At 35.3% G+C, this 14,537-nt stretch overlaps 2 protein-coding genes across 5 annotated transcripts in view; one reads left to right on the top strand and one right to left on the bottom strand.

Moving 5' to 3' along the window:
• LOC114940351 (uncharacterized) overlaps window positions 1-14,537 on the top strand; it is a 75,115-nt gene that overhangs the window by 59,368 nt on the left and 1,210 nt on the right. For all 4 annotated transcript variants that reach the window (XM_029314988.2, XM_029314987.2, XM_085480839.1 and 1 more), the window contains exons 3-4: window positions 13,748-13,931; window positions 14,388-14,526. In XM_029314988.2, the coding sequence (XP_029170821.1) occupies window positions 13,920-13,931; window positions 14,388-14,526 (151 nt within the window). In that variant the 5' untranslated portion in view covers window positions 13,748-13,919. The remainder of the gene's footprint in view (window positions 1-13,747; window positions 13,932-14,387; window positions 14,527-14,537) is intronic.
• On the bottom strand, window positions 8,363-11,028 carry LOC114940349 (uncharacterized). The gene is made up of 5 exons (XM_029314983.2): window positions 10,817-11,028; window positions 9,624-10,579; window positions 9,329-9,536; window positions 8,779-8,911; window positions 8,363-8,548 (listed from the first exon to the last, which is right to left on the bottom strand). The coding sequence occupies exons 2-5, from the start codon at window positions 10,522-10,524 to the stop codon at window positions 8,381-8,383; spliced, it is 1,410 nt and encodes a 469-aa protein (XP_029170816.2). The 5' UTR covers window positions 10,525-10,579; window positions 10,817-11,028; the 3' UTR covers window positions 8,363-8,380.

The raw sequence follows: 14,537 nt of genomic DNA, 5'->3' as shown, positions 1-14,537 counted from the left end.
GTGAAATTTATATTATGCTCCGCGTTTCGAGAAAGCGCATTTTCCACTTGGCTCTTAAAAATTTAAACTTTGCGAAACTTTGCGAAAATCGTGAAATCGAATTTACGAAATTATTCGTAGAACGAGACAAACTGTACTATATATATATATATATATACGAAAGTCGCAGAGAACACCGAAGACAAAAAAAAAAAAAGAGAAAAGAAATTAATGCGCAGCTGGATATATATTCTTCCAGAAGCTATCTTGAAAATTTAACCGGAGGACCTTTGAGGAGATGTGCGCATCGTAAAAATACCTCTTATATAATCTCTCCCGCTCTTCTTCTTCTTCTTCCTTGTTCAGAAAGGACGGAGAGAGATCTACTTCGCCTATATGTATCGCGGAATCTACGACGGGGCGGAAAAAGGGAGAAAAAAGGGAATATACAGGGAGTTAAAACGAGCGACGTACGTCGCTTTCTCGTGCACGCACGTGCACAAGTCGCTGGAGTTCTCTACCTCTTTGGTTCTGACGCGACGGCTCCACCCTATTCTACCTACTTACGTGTCCGCCTGTCCTCGCACACGTAAACGGGGCACTTTTGCACAGCCAGCGACCACCGCACGTATACGCGCGTTCCAAACGCACCCGCGAATTGCAACCCCCGTACACTCGCATTTTCTCGAACCAATGGCTGTGAAATCGAGCGTTTTCTCTCCCTCGCGGTGCGTCCTTCTCCTTTCGTCGCTTCATCCGTCTCTCCTCTTCCGCGGAATTGCGGACGCACTCGAACCACGGTGGTGTTCCACCCCAAAGCCGCTTGTGGAATTTCGCTCGGGCATGTCGATCGACACGGGGCTCTCGAGCGAGGAACATCAATTCCGAGCTGCTGCAAACTGCATTTGTCTTGCAACGGCAGCTCCGACCTCCTTTTCCCTGTCGCGCCGGTAAAGGATCTCGGATTTCTTTGTCTAACCATAAATAACATTTAAGATTAAAGGAATTGAACGTCGTATCTTCTCCCCGTGTCGATCTCCATCGGTCGTGCTTTTCTCTTTTAGAAAGACGTGCTTTATTCCGGCTGCGATCCGCTTAGTTATTTAAAAGTCATAAAGCATCAAGATCGATGGCGAAGATATTGTTTTAAATTAAGATAGAATTCGCATTTAATATGTTTTGTAAAACGTTTTGCATCGCTGTTTTAATTATGTCGGTAAAATATTGCTGTAATTTCCAAAGAATTAGTAAACTTGAAGCGAACGAGTTAATCTTTTACTCGCATTTCGTAGGAAAATATACAGGACTTTTATTCGAGTTGTTCTTGCGTTGTATAAAATAGAAATGTATACCGAACACAAGGGGAATGTTTGCAATAACTTTCTCTGTGTGTAGAATTACATTTACCGGGGTGACATATACTTCGCTTTACGATACACTCTTGTCCTTTATAGTACGTCCTTTAACTTCTCGGGAACTCTGACCGATAATCAGAACTCTCCGAGAATTGTCATCGATCTGCACAAATAACTCCCACGGGTACGAAATCTCGTTGACCCGGTTTGCCCAACAGCAGTTCGTGGCAAAAAAGAAAAACGAAAAAAAAAAAAAAAAAAGAAAGGAAAAGAGAAGGGAAGAAAAAAAAAACTCACCGAATCCAGATTCGCTGCTCTTAATCTTCTTTCGAGTAACCCGGTGATTTCTATATCCAGAAAATATCGCGGCTCCTTTTTACGACCGGCGTAACTCGGCGGCTAAAGTTTAATTAAGTAATGCACTTCCGGCGTTGCACTCGCGGTGTTGGCTCGCAGCGCGAATTCTCGCGACGGAATTTTTCTTCGCGAGGGAAGACCAAGTGCCGCGCCATCGGCCATAACTTGTCGACAAAGAAGCTCCGCCGGACCCCGGTTCTTTTCAATGACAACTCGAAGAGAAGGCTGAGAAATGCGGAAATTCATCTAACGGAATATACCTCTCTTGAAAATTCGCAGCCGCTGTCTGTTACTTTATTCGTCGCCAAGTTGAATCCTTATTCCCTCCTCGCTCGATTATTCCAATTTTTTGTGCCTTTTTGCGAATGGAAGATTATTCGGCGATCCTATTGCGCGTGTGATGCAGATAATATATATATATATATAAATGAACACAAGGAAATATTGACATAAAGAAAATTGAAAATTTTCCAAATGTCTCGTATAAGCTTGTATCAAGCTTGCCTGTGGAATATAAACTTACTGAATTAGAGACACGACACGTCTTGATATCTCGGGTATATACTTTGTTTATCCCGCGCATATTTGATTTCACGACTTTAAGTATTCAAAGGTAGCAAACAATACCTCCGACGTCTAATAGATTTTGAAGTAATGATATTTAAAAATTAAAATTAAAAACTGTAACACGTTTAAAGTACATTTAAACGGATTAAAATTGAACAAGTTTATAACAGCTTAATAATTTAGCAATTTAATAAGTATTCAAAAGCAGCAAACAATAGCTCCGATGTCAAATAGATTTTGCAAAAGTACCTAATGATATTTAATAATAATAAAAAATGAAACATTGTATCACGTTTGAAGAATATTTAAACGGATTAAAGAAGCTTAACAGCTTAATAATTTAGCGAGTTCAGATTATTTACAAATCAGAGATTTCATGGGCGTAAGAGAGAGATTGCTGAAATGTTATATATTAAAAAGCAAAAAAACGCAATCAGTCTTCAAACTGACACAGACAATCTCAACTCTGTTTATGATAAGGTCATTAGAATAATTTAGCGTCTTGTAACAGTAGTTGACAGAATGTCTTAGCGACATGTTAAAGTTCACAGCGCTTAACATATCATAATTTATATCTCTATATCTTAATGTGGCTTATTAGAATTGTTTTAAGTAAGTACATTGTTGTCTCTTCTTGCACGAATTGACTTGTATTTAGTTTTAGCTTTGCGTCGCTAGCTATTGATTTTTTATAATTTTAGCACTTGAAAAGGATCTGAATTTAAGTATCGAAACGTAGTGTACTTCATATCTAATAAAGACGAAGAATAATATTAATAAGAGCCAGTATGCTCGAACTAATCGTTAATTTCCTTATTATTTTTTAAATTCTCTCTGGCGAAGAATACAAATCTATTATTTCATGGAAGTGTCTCTTCTCTCATAAACGCCAACAGAAATAATTGACTCCAGATTTCGGGAGAATTGTTGAAAGTCGAACGGCGAGGATAAATAATTAGCGTTGACAAAAGATCTATTCTGGTGCGTCTGGAACCATCTCGTGGCAGACAATTTGATTCTCCGTGTCGTTTCACGGATGCGAAATCCGCGCGAACTCGAGAAATGGGAGCATCGGGAAACTGAAAGTACGGCGCTATATCCGGGGTTATATTTTCAAGCTTGCGGCAGATCTCTCGCCGATTTCGCAATATACAGCTGCCGGGAGTTTTCCCCCGGTGAGATATAGCGCCCCGTGAAATTGTTCGCGAGCGGCTCGATGACGTATTGCGCGACGACGAACATCCCGTGGAACGTATATATGTATATATATATATATATTCGCTAAAGTTGTGCAATATGAGAATACTGCGAAAGCAACGGTATGCGAATTCGACGATACAAGGGATAACTAGTTGCTTTCCGAACCCCCTTTTCGTTCTACCGTTTAATCGCAATTGCAGAATCAAGATGTACCGATATTAGCATTTGATTTGGAATCTAAAACAAAAGCGACGTCGTTTCTTTTGTTGCATTCTACAAAGAACATTTCATGAAAAATCAGCGCTCTGCTTGTTTAGTGGCAAACTTCCCGATGGAGATTTCCTTTAGAATGAAAAATTCTCGGAAGCTTGTTGTTCATTTCTGCTGTCTCTTGTTTGCTTTGTCTTCTTTTAGAATTTTTTCATCAATCTGAAAAAAAAAGCAAAAATCAATGCCCTAGAAAAGAAATTGACGAGAGTATTGATTATTTCAGAGTTGAAAAAGTATTTCTTTTGATTCTTGAAAAAGAGGACGTTGAGCGCATCAATCAACAGAATTAAATAGCTTTAAATCGAATCAATTTTAACTTGTTCTCTCTCGAACGAAATTTAGACCCTTTCTGTGCAAATTTCTTTCTATATTTCTCGAAATCTTATGAATGTCACCAAGACACCGCGTTATTATGCACACGTGTTATGAGCCAACAATAACGCGAAATACAATTACGCGAGGTTCGCTTTAGGATGCAGTCTGAATCGCTTTTAATGCACGTTAACTAATTGGCCACAGGTGTGCACCTGAGCAAGTCCCTGAAGAGGAGAGAGCCGCAACGTTGCAAACATGCAACATAAGCATGCTCGTAAGTGCATAAGCTGGTCGACGTAGTGTTTACGAAACGGTGATCATTTTGTATAAGCGGTGAGAGTTGTTCTCGTTGATTTGTGTAATAGGTATCGTGAAGAGGGCTTTTTTCATCGAGCTTTTTAAATTACAAAATAAAGCAGTTGACACATCACAGGGGATAATTCATCACTTTAAATATATTATATAATTATATAAGAATTAAAAATAAATATCAATATTTTTAAAAATATATAATTATATAATGATTTCGCAAAAACTTGGGGAAAAAATGGCGACAATTATTTAGCGATAACTACTTGTTTATCGATTTTATTCACGACGCGGCATATGCACACAGAAGTCGGAACCCGAAGTTACGTTACGGCGTAAAGTTGCACGTGGAGGGTTGGACAGGGGGTTGAAGGGGAGGCAGCATCCTATTATAATGCTCGGACCGGCAGCGATGTTTGCACGTGGTCGTTTCTCGTCTCGCGTGTAATCCGGTCCTTTGTAGCTTGGCCCTGGCGCTCCGCGCTTCGTTTGATTATTAATTATTATTGGAAGGCAAATGTAGCGTGACCGTTGCGCGCGGCAACGATCGATAATTCATGCACGACAAACCGCGCCGGCTGCCGGCGCCCGAAGAGAGGATTGATTCGGGCCGAGGGACTCTCCTCGGACGTGGCTTTGCCTTTATCGTCGGCCCGCACTCGTCCATTTTCCCCCGGAAGCGCTTTCGAACTTCATCCCCTTCTCTCGTGTATTTATAAACTTTTCGAAGTGCTCGCCGCGCGGCGGTTAACGGAAACCTTCCCCGAAGGATATATCGACGCCTCGACGTCGACGGCACCGATGAAAACTTAGTAATTTCGGACGTGCTCCAGTTTACACGCCGACGACTTCAGCCCGCGATCGGACTCGGGGAAGACGCGCTTACGTTTACTTCGGGGAGGACTGTTACGCGCAGGGAGTGGAAAGTTTTCCCGCGGCGTGTATTAATGGCAGAAGTAACGGAAGCTTTCCGTTTCCTCGGGAGAGAACAATTTCGCGATTACTTCCGATTGTACCGTCTGTCGGATTCGAAAAGCTTTTACGATTTTAGGTAGAAATATTGCGTGCGAATTTTTAAACGAAGGCCACGGGAAAAAATGAAATTTAGTACCTAATGTATATAAATATATTAGCTTTTATATCAACTATAAAGAATTTTTATAAAATATAAATATTTAAAAATTTACTGTTAATACGACTTTTTAAACTCATATACGTTCCTTCTGTCAAAAACAGCTGTTGCGGAAACATGACATTTCGCGGAGACTCGGCGTTTAAAATTTCTCCGTGACTTTCTAGACGTGTCTTTCTTAGGATAAAAATGAAATTAAACATTCTCGCATTAAAAATTCTCGTACAATATTTTTCGCAAAATGTGAAGTTGCTATAGAGTTTATCGTGTAGAATGGACTTAATAAAAATCCACCGCCGCTCGTCGGTGCGAATTAAAGACGAGGAATATAAGGTATCGCTCGAAGGGCATCTTGCTCGGAGGTCCCCGATAAATTGCGAGTTCGATAGTTCCCGTGGCACATTTTCCCAGAGTTCTCTCTACGCCAGCGCATCCGAGGAATAAAAGAGGAGACCGAGAAGGGGATAGAGGGCTCATCCGACGCGAGTTAAAGTTATCGTTTTCATAACTCTTCGCACGCTCGAAGAGGGTGTGGACCGACCGATGAAAATATGCCGTTGTTACGGGAGGATTAGCGGGGATTTAGAGTCATCTGGGGGTTGGGCGCTCGCTAAATGTCTAATCCGGAAATATGGTTGTCTTTGCTCAGAATTTTCCCTCTTTCCTTCCTCCCTTTATGATGCAGGGTGACGCGAGCTACGGAATTCTCGGCAGCAGGCGGCGGATAATCCGCGGCTTGCACTAAATTTCAATTTGCAACGTTATCTCGTATTGCGAAAACAGATTGCGGTACAGTAGTATCTCCTTTCTCTTTTGATCTGGCAGAAAAACGATGGAAGCGCGTCATAACAACGATTCCGTTGAGCCAACGTCGTCGGTTTTACTATTATGACACTGCAATTCATTTCACGTGTATATATATATATATATATATATATATATGTATATGTACGTGTGTGTCATTTCTTGGTCGAAACTCTTTTGACAGCACATTTAAAAAGCGTTTCAAATTAATCTTCTTGACAGTTTTTAATCAACTCCAATGTACAGAATTTAATTAAATATTAACGTACCGTGAACTCATCTTTTTTTTGCGAGTTGTTATTTAATTATTGCGAGAATACAGGTAAGAGAAAGAGTAGCTATTAGTTGTTCTGTTTATTGGTACTTCGATAGTACTTGTCTTTTGTTATATGAGAGAGAGAGAGTTCACTTCTTGAAGAGCGAAACATGTAGTTGCTTTGCACATTAATGGGAAGACTCTTTGATCTAAAACCTCGCGTACATACTTGTCAAGCTAACAAAGGTCAAAGGCTAAATGCAGATTGTATGAAATTATTGTTAGTGAAATAAGGAAGAGAGAAAATAAATATACTCCAGAAGAATAATAAGTGGCGTAATTAGATATTTTCACAAGAGTTTTTATGATTGTCAAGACACAATTTGTATATACATATATATATATATAAATGAATATTTAAAGATATATGAATTTCTAAATATATGTTAAAAAGTTCCAGATTTATTTTATTATGATTTCATCATAATTATCGTGTATGATTTTTCCATTTTAAGTTATAGTCTAAAAGATTATAAAATAATCTAAAACCAAAAAATGACATAATTTTATTACTTTTTAATTTTTTATGTATATTTATTGTTCTATGTATAAATCAATGTTATCTAGATATCCTGATGTAAACGTATTTTAAATTTAATATTTGTGAAAATATAATAATATCACAAAAGATTTGAATGATTTGAAGTACCGGAATAAGCTAAACTCGAAATTTCCGTTAAGATGAGAGTGTATTATACATTGTTATCAAACTCTGATGACGCAAATGCCGTTAGAATGTTAGAAGGGCTGCGGTTCGTAATATCTGATATCCTAACGTGATATTCTCTCACAACAGCCTTTGTATGTGTGATCTCGGTATGCGGAAACACAACGAATGATATAATTCCGCTACACCGCTTCACCATTAGTTTACGATCCCTATGGGCGCGCAAGGGTTGGACGCGATGTTTATGGGGTCCTGTAACAGGGAGTTGCGTAACGCAGCATCCCCTTCAGGACGTTGGCAGAAAGTTATAATTGCTATATGTTAACCCGACGACAGAAATGGCGACCGGTTTTTACATGCACGTGTTTTTTTATCAGTCTCTTTCATCTACAATATAAGACTGTAATCAAAGGTCTTTTTCGGGTCGTATAATCTTGATTAAAAAAAAAACGATATTGAATCAGGATTGAGATTTGAAATCAAAGTCGATGACTGTGGGACACTTCTCGTAAAATAATATAAAAAGTAATATATAGAGAATAATACATAGAACTGCTAATTTTTGAAGTAAAATAAAAGAATAGTATTTTTGCTCTACTTGTTTTAAGATTTTTCGAATTTGATCGAAAAATATAATTTTTCATCAATTTTAAAATTTTTTAAAAACTTTAGAAAAATATAATTAAAAAATTGTAATTTTAAGTAATACTCTTTTTTAATGATGGCCGAAATATATATATTTATTAATCAGATAATATCGTAATACATCTCTTGATAACAGCTCGTATATTTTCATAATAATCATTATTTCAAGCGTCTGGAAAATGCGCGTGGGATTCTCATAAATCATAAATGCCGAGCCCACCGCAAAGCTTAATGAGTCGCCGTATCGACGCGGTTTTCCTCCCGCTGTTCCTCCAGGTTTCCTCGGAGAGGACTTTCCCAACTACTCCCCGAAGACTATAGATTATTGCAACTTCTGACGCGCAAGGGATAGAATTAAAAACTTCTCCTACCGGGAGTTACCTGTGGCTGACGGATAAGGATTTAATTGGCTCTGTGTGGGGAAGTTTTAATGAATATACGTGGCGTGTCGGTACATTAGCGTTTTATTGGCTACTGCTCTTGTTGTCATCGTTGCTCGTTGTTTCGACATAATATTCCTGCAGCCGGCGCAACCACGCTGTCCAGTATTGTTGCAACGTATTGTCGCACACCTCGTATATCGTCGCTGGTGAGCCGCACGTGTAAGCAATCACGAGCAATCCGTGTTTTATCTGAAGAATCAAAAGCAGATATGATCGATCTAATTATGTGACGCGTGAGAATTAATTGCGACGCTACAATATTTCTCAACGATAAATCCAATAATCGTTTTAAGAGATAAATGTTTTGTCGAATCGTACTTTTTTTAGACAATAGATTTTACGAGGTATCTGATAAATTATAGCAAAAATAATGACGATTCGAAAGTAGCGAATTAGATTTTTAGCAGTAGGATATTTACCACAAAGGGATATTGATTAGAAGCATTGATAGCTCCAATATACGCAGCGATTTGTACAGGCGCGTCATACGTTGCTTTCAAATTCAATTTCTTCTTATCCGATTTCTTCCAGTCAATTAGATAGTTTTCACCCCTACGAATTTGTATATATACGTATATTTTAATATATATTTAATATGTGGAAGGACTATTAAAGGTGTAAATGACAGAACAATTTTAAATCTTATCACTTGAAGAATCTATAGATAATCGATATAATTTAAAAATATCCTACAAAATATTACGCAACAAATCTCCACTAAAATATGAATTTAGAAAATGAAAAGAAGTGATCTGTGAATATTACAGACATAGTAAATGATTTAGTAGACATGATCTATTAAGTGATGAAAGATGATTAATAAGAAACGAATGCTATTTTTATAATATATATTTTTGAAATTATAAAATGTAGAATTTATATCAAAGAAAGAGAAAGAGAGAGAACAAGCAGCGTTCTCTGTTGCGCGTATTTTGAAACAGAATTTCCTTGGCAAAGTGCCTGTTTTACCTATAAGAAGCTATACAATCGACTACGCCTTTGTAACGCAACTTGTTGTGAACTACGTGTGTTTCAATCGCCTTTACATGATGCACATCTTTTAAAACGTGTTGGACGCTTTTAAAAACCGGTTCGATTCTCACAGGAATTTCATATTCTTTCCCTAACAAACTCTGCGCTATACACGAATGTAGAGATGCTCCATCCTCCAACAATGCTGTGTGCGTTGTAGGAAAAAAATTAATATTAATTAAACTGATCTCTTATTAAGTTTAGTAAAATTTCTCGCAGAATAATTTAATACCTTTCTGATGTATTTCGAATCCTTCTTGCCCAAGCTTTTTAATCATTTTTTCCTTCCATGCTTCTAAAGCCAATTTTGATTCTAGGGGCATAGTTTGTGTAAGAATCTTAGTTACACTGGGAAATTTTATTATTTCAGGATCATTTTGTCCAGATATAGATAATATTTCTGTTAACTGCGTGGAAGATTTTTTTTTATCGCCCATAATTGAAAAAAATGGCAAATTTTTTATAATAATGTCAGGCAATTTTTGAGAATTAGAAGATACGTCATACTTTGCAATCGTATTTTCAGTGCTAGGTAAATTTCGATTGGACAACGAGGCATTATTATGAATGTTCTTCTTTATAGATGTATTTTGATCACAGATGTATTTTGAAATATTTACTGCAAAATTATTTTCATCACTATTATTATCTGATGTAATTGTAGACAAATTACATGATGGGTTAGTAATTTTATGTTCAACTTTTTGCAAAACTAGATTAGATTTGGAATATTGAAAACTATGTTTTATGGTCTGATTGTTTGGACTTTTAATTTTGACATTGCTAAATTTTGCCTCAAATATTTTCTTATCAGAATCTACTAGTTTATTCTGTGGCTTGGTGGATGAATTAATCTTTTTCAAATTATTGCCAGAATTTTTCATAATCCATGATAATTCTGCATCTGTTGTACTTGGTTTTTGCTGTGAAATCTTTCCTTTCTTTTCTAATTTTAGCCTTTTTTTCTTTTCAGCATTTGTTTCAATTAATTCACCAAATACTGATTTATATTCTTTCATTAATTTTTTTATCCTTTCAGCCTTCATGCTACGTTTTTTAATAAATCTTTGGCATACACTTTGTACATCAGGTGTTAAAGATAGAATGTGTTTGGAAGTTGTTAACGTAATCATTTTTATGGATTGTTATGTAGTTGCCAATTATTATACAATTAGTTATTAATCAGTCCTGTTAAAAAAATAATTAAATATAACAATACAATTAATAATATTCTGTTTTTTTTTTTATTAAAATATTAATGGATACCAAAAAATATCTAATGTTGTCACTGTTATCAGAAATTAATAAATTTTGCCAGGAACAAGAAAAGTAACGCTTCAATTTTTTTTATCAGAATTATTTTACATAAATAAAATGTATAGTCGTCAAAGGAGACTTTTCAAATCAAATATAAATAAAACTCACTAAGGAAAGAGATTCCTCTTGATGTTAACAGGTTATGTATAGATCAAAATGTATACTAAATATAATTTTCATGAAAAAATCAATTATTTATAAAATGACAGTATCTATCATAGAAAACTAATAGCTATAATAGTTATTTCACTTCTTAGTTAAGACAGTTATTACATCAAATAATAATACACTTCGGACAAACATTAAGGTTATGTAGTAACAACAAGCGCAACAAGCTTAGAAAATGATTATTGCCATCTATTGATTAATTTCCGCAAAATTTTATATTACCATTACATGATATGTTGCTAATCTTCATTATCGACATTTGATATATATATGTATGTATTAAAAGATTTTTATATATTATAATATTCCAGAAATAACATATATGTTAGGCTTATATAAACAAATCTATTTAAAAAATAACGAAAAATAAATAAACGTTTGAAAATTAAGAAAGAATAAAAAATAAGAAATAAAATTTTAATTATGCTTCCTCCTGGGAAAAATCCTGCGGATACTCATAAAATTATGTTTATAAATGTTAAAAATTAATAAACATTTTTTCACTTTGTTTTATTATAGCTTTTACTTTGTTTTTTATGAATTTTGAATAATAAAAAATAAGCATTTAATTATATTTATATTATATGTTTTCAAATAAATAGCATTAAAGATAATTTATGATCTGAAAAAGAATTATTATTATTTCCCAAAAATGTTGAATAAAATATTGATAAACTGAAAGAATGTTTCATAAAAGAAAAATGTATCACATATAGATAATTATTATTGTAAACGAAATCAACGAACTAATAATAAAGATAAAAAATACAAATTTTGATTAGGTTGCCATTAATTATTAAATTTTTTAAAAAATTAAAAAAGAATTTTCAATTATACAACACTATATATATAAATACTATTAGAATATGTTACCATTGGACTTAAAAAAAATGTATTATTATTTGTTTGTTGTATATAGAACTTGTACGATTTTCCAGTAAGAACTATTTCTTTAATTATTTTTTTTATATTAAATGCAAGGCGTTTCGTCCTTATTCTTATAATCGAAAAACTGTAAATTGCTTAGGTCGAGCGCGTTAAAGTTCAAGAACAAACCCTATAAGCGCATGATATTATTTAATATTCTAGGCGTATTCTTAGAATATTAAATATTCTAAAAATATGTTTAGAATATTGCTTAAATATTAAATAATATCATGCGCTTATAGGGAAGTCAGAAAAAAATAGAAAAATGATACATATACAGGGTGTCCGGTAACTAACGGATCAACGATTACAAATGGATTCTTTGGTCAATTTGGGAACGATTTTTCCTCAGCGAAAATATCGAAAAGGGTCATCATTTTTTACAACTTTCCAATATTTGTCATTATGTATTTTTATAACTAAGCCTCAAATTAAAATTTTATTATAATAAACTCTACCTGAAATTAACTGAAGAATATAATTATGTTAGACTTTTAACTCCAAAACGTTTAGTTTTCAAAAAACCCATTTTTTTCAATTGCTTATAACTCGAAAATTATTGACTTCTCTACATTTTTGCTAAGGAAAAATCGTCTTCAAATTGGCCAGAGAATCCGCCCTTAATCATTGGTCCGTTAGTTACCGGACACCTTGTATATGACGCGGCAAAAGGTGTAGAAAACTGACTAGTATCTACATCCGGTATCTGTCAACATATCCTCTCGATTTGTGGATGTGGGGTGTGTCGGTGCAACCCTCTCATTGCGTTCGATTTGCGCAACAGCCAGTTCGCGCATGACCTTTGATGCGCGCATGATTAGCACCTTTCTCCTCTTCCCCCGCAGAAAATTAGCGATATGACATGCTTTATCGTGTGACGTGCACCGACATATCATTAAACCTATCGATCGCGTGCTGACGTAAGGCTTCATCGGCCTCAAGGGCCCTTTCGAAGGCTCGAGGGTCTACCTCGTGCCCTCTTTCCCATGATTAACGATCCTTTTGGATTTTTCTGCTAATTTAATAACAACCTGTTGTCGAATCGAGTTCATGGCTATCCATTTGTAAAACGGTGATTATTCCGTGCACGCGTCGAGCTAACATGAAGAGATAACGCGCTTACATCAGACAATGATATACAACACCGTGTTAAGCACTTGACTCTTTACTTCACCGTTTAGTTTGAAAAAAAGCATTTATTGCCTTGCATTTTAATATTTGAATTAAGATTTCATTGAAAGATTATTCTTAAATTTAGATTTTATTAAAAGTAAAAAGGCAGAGCCATATATGCGACAGTAAAAGTTTCATCCTGGATGAAATTTAAGATACGCGGAAAATGCATGTCGTTGTATCACATAAGTAGATCAGAATGGGTCTTGCATTGTCGCGTATTTAGGTCGAGAAAACTATATACTTGTAGGATACATCTTTATAAGTATATGCAGTATAGATATACTGAAGAGAAAGAGAAACATCGCGCATGATGTTGTATATTCTTCATGCATGAAGATTAAATCATTCTGAAATTCTCTCTGTCCCAAATTATAATTTTATTCATAATGTAGACAAAAAATGACTAGGCAATGAGTATTTCATGAATCCAAGACTTTTAGTTATATAGCAACGAAAAAAATGAAGTTAAATGACACAATAAAAGAGTTAATACACTCCAAGAGATTCGAAGAGGACGTAATTTTAACGTCGTCTTTAGATTATGCGTTAACTTAGATATTTTATGGAAGAACAATGACGCCGATTCTCCTTCGAGTGACTGATCGATCGACTTTTAATTCCCACCATCGACGTCGATCTCGCGGTTTAACAAAGAATTTTCGTGACGAGTATGCTGTAGAAAAATGATTTTAGAAAGGCGTATTAGCCACGCGTACCTCTACCTTCTTAACTTTACTATCGCTAACTACTATGTTTCTATCTATCTAGGTGTGCATATTCTATCTGCGTAGATATATGATATATCTACAGGCTTATAATTCGTCTCGGTAAGATGCAATGCTGCGAGAAAAGACTCCATCCAAGGTATAAAAGGGGATGCGTCTCGTCGGGTCCGTAACAGTTTCAATAGTGATCCCTGCATCGCCGTATCATTGTCATCATGAATGCTATAGTGAGTAATTTTGATATTTCTTTGAGCAACACCGGATATGGTATGTTATATTCGCGCGTAGAGTTTTGTATAGATTATATATATATATATATATATATATATATATATCTGCAAAAAAGTAATTTGTATTTTGTCACGAATAGAATCACAGACATCTCAGTTCTCGATGCAGATTATGTTATTAATTTTGATGATAAATGATTTGTAACTTGAAAAATTTTATTACGAATATTCTCTAAAATCAAGTTTTATATATCATGAATTATTATTTATATCTCATATTTAGTTTTTATTCAAAATATGATGTTGTAACTGATACGCAACAATTTAAAAAGAATTTCTTCTACATTCTTACTTTTGTATTCTACTGAATGTCTATTGGGTAAGAAAGATTAGGGAAAGGTTGTACAAATATTTAGAGTTCTGCAATAATTATGTGAGACAAATCTCTTACAGCTTCTATTAACCATTCTCGGTCTGACAATGCCTATTTTTGGCGAGGAGACACAGGTGAAGAAACGGGACAAAAGGGGCACTCTGGGTTTAAGTCAAGGCTTTGGAGGTTCTGGACTTCGTGGGAATTCTTTAGCAGCAGGTAGTGATCTT

The sequence above is a fragment of the Nylanderia fulva genome, unplaced genomic scaffold, assembly GCF_048542155.1.
Source record: "Nylanderia fulva isolate GAGA-0341 unplaced genomic scaffold, ASM4854215v1 Scaffold16, whole genome shotgun sequence".
In the NCBI taxonomy this organism is placed as follows: Eukaryota; Metazoa; Arthropoda; class Insecta; order Hymenoptera; family Formicidae; genus Nylanderia; species Nylanderia fulva.
The sequence above is the reverse complement of the archived record's forward strand: the minus strand, read 5'-3'. Positions and strand labels throughout refer to the sequence as shown.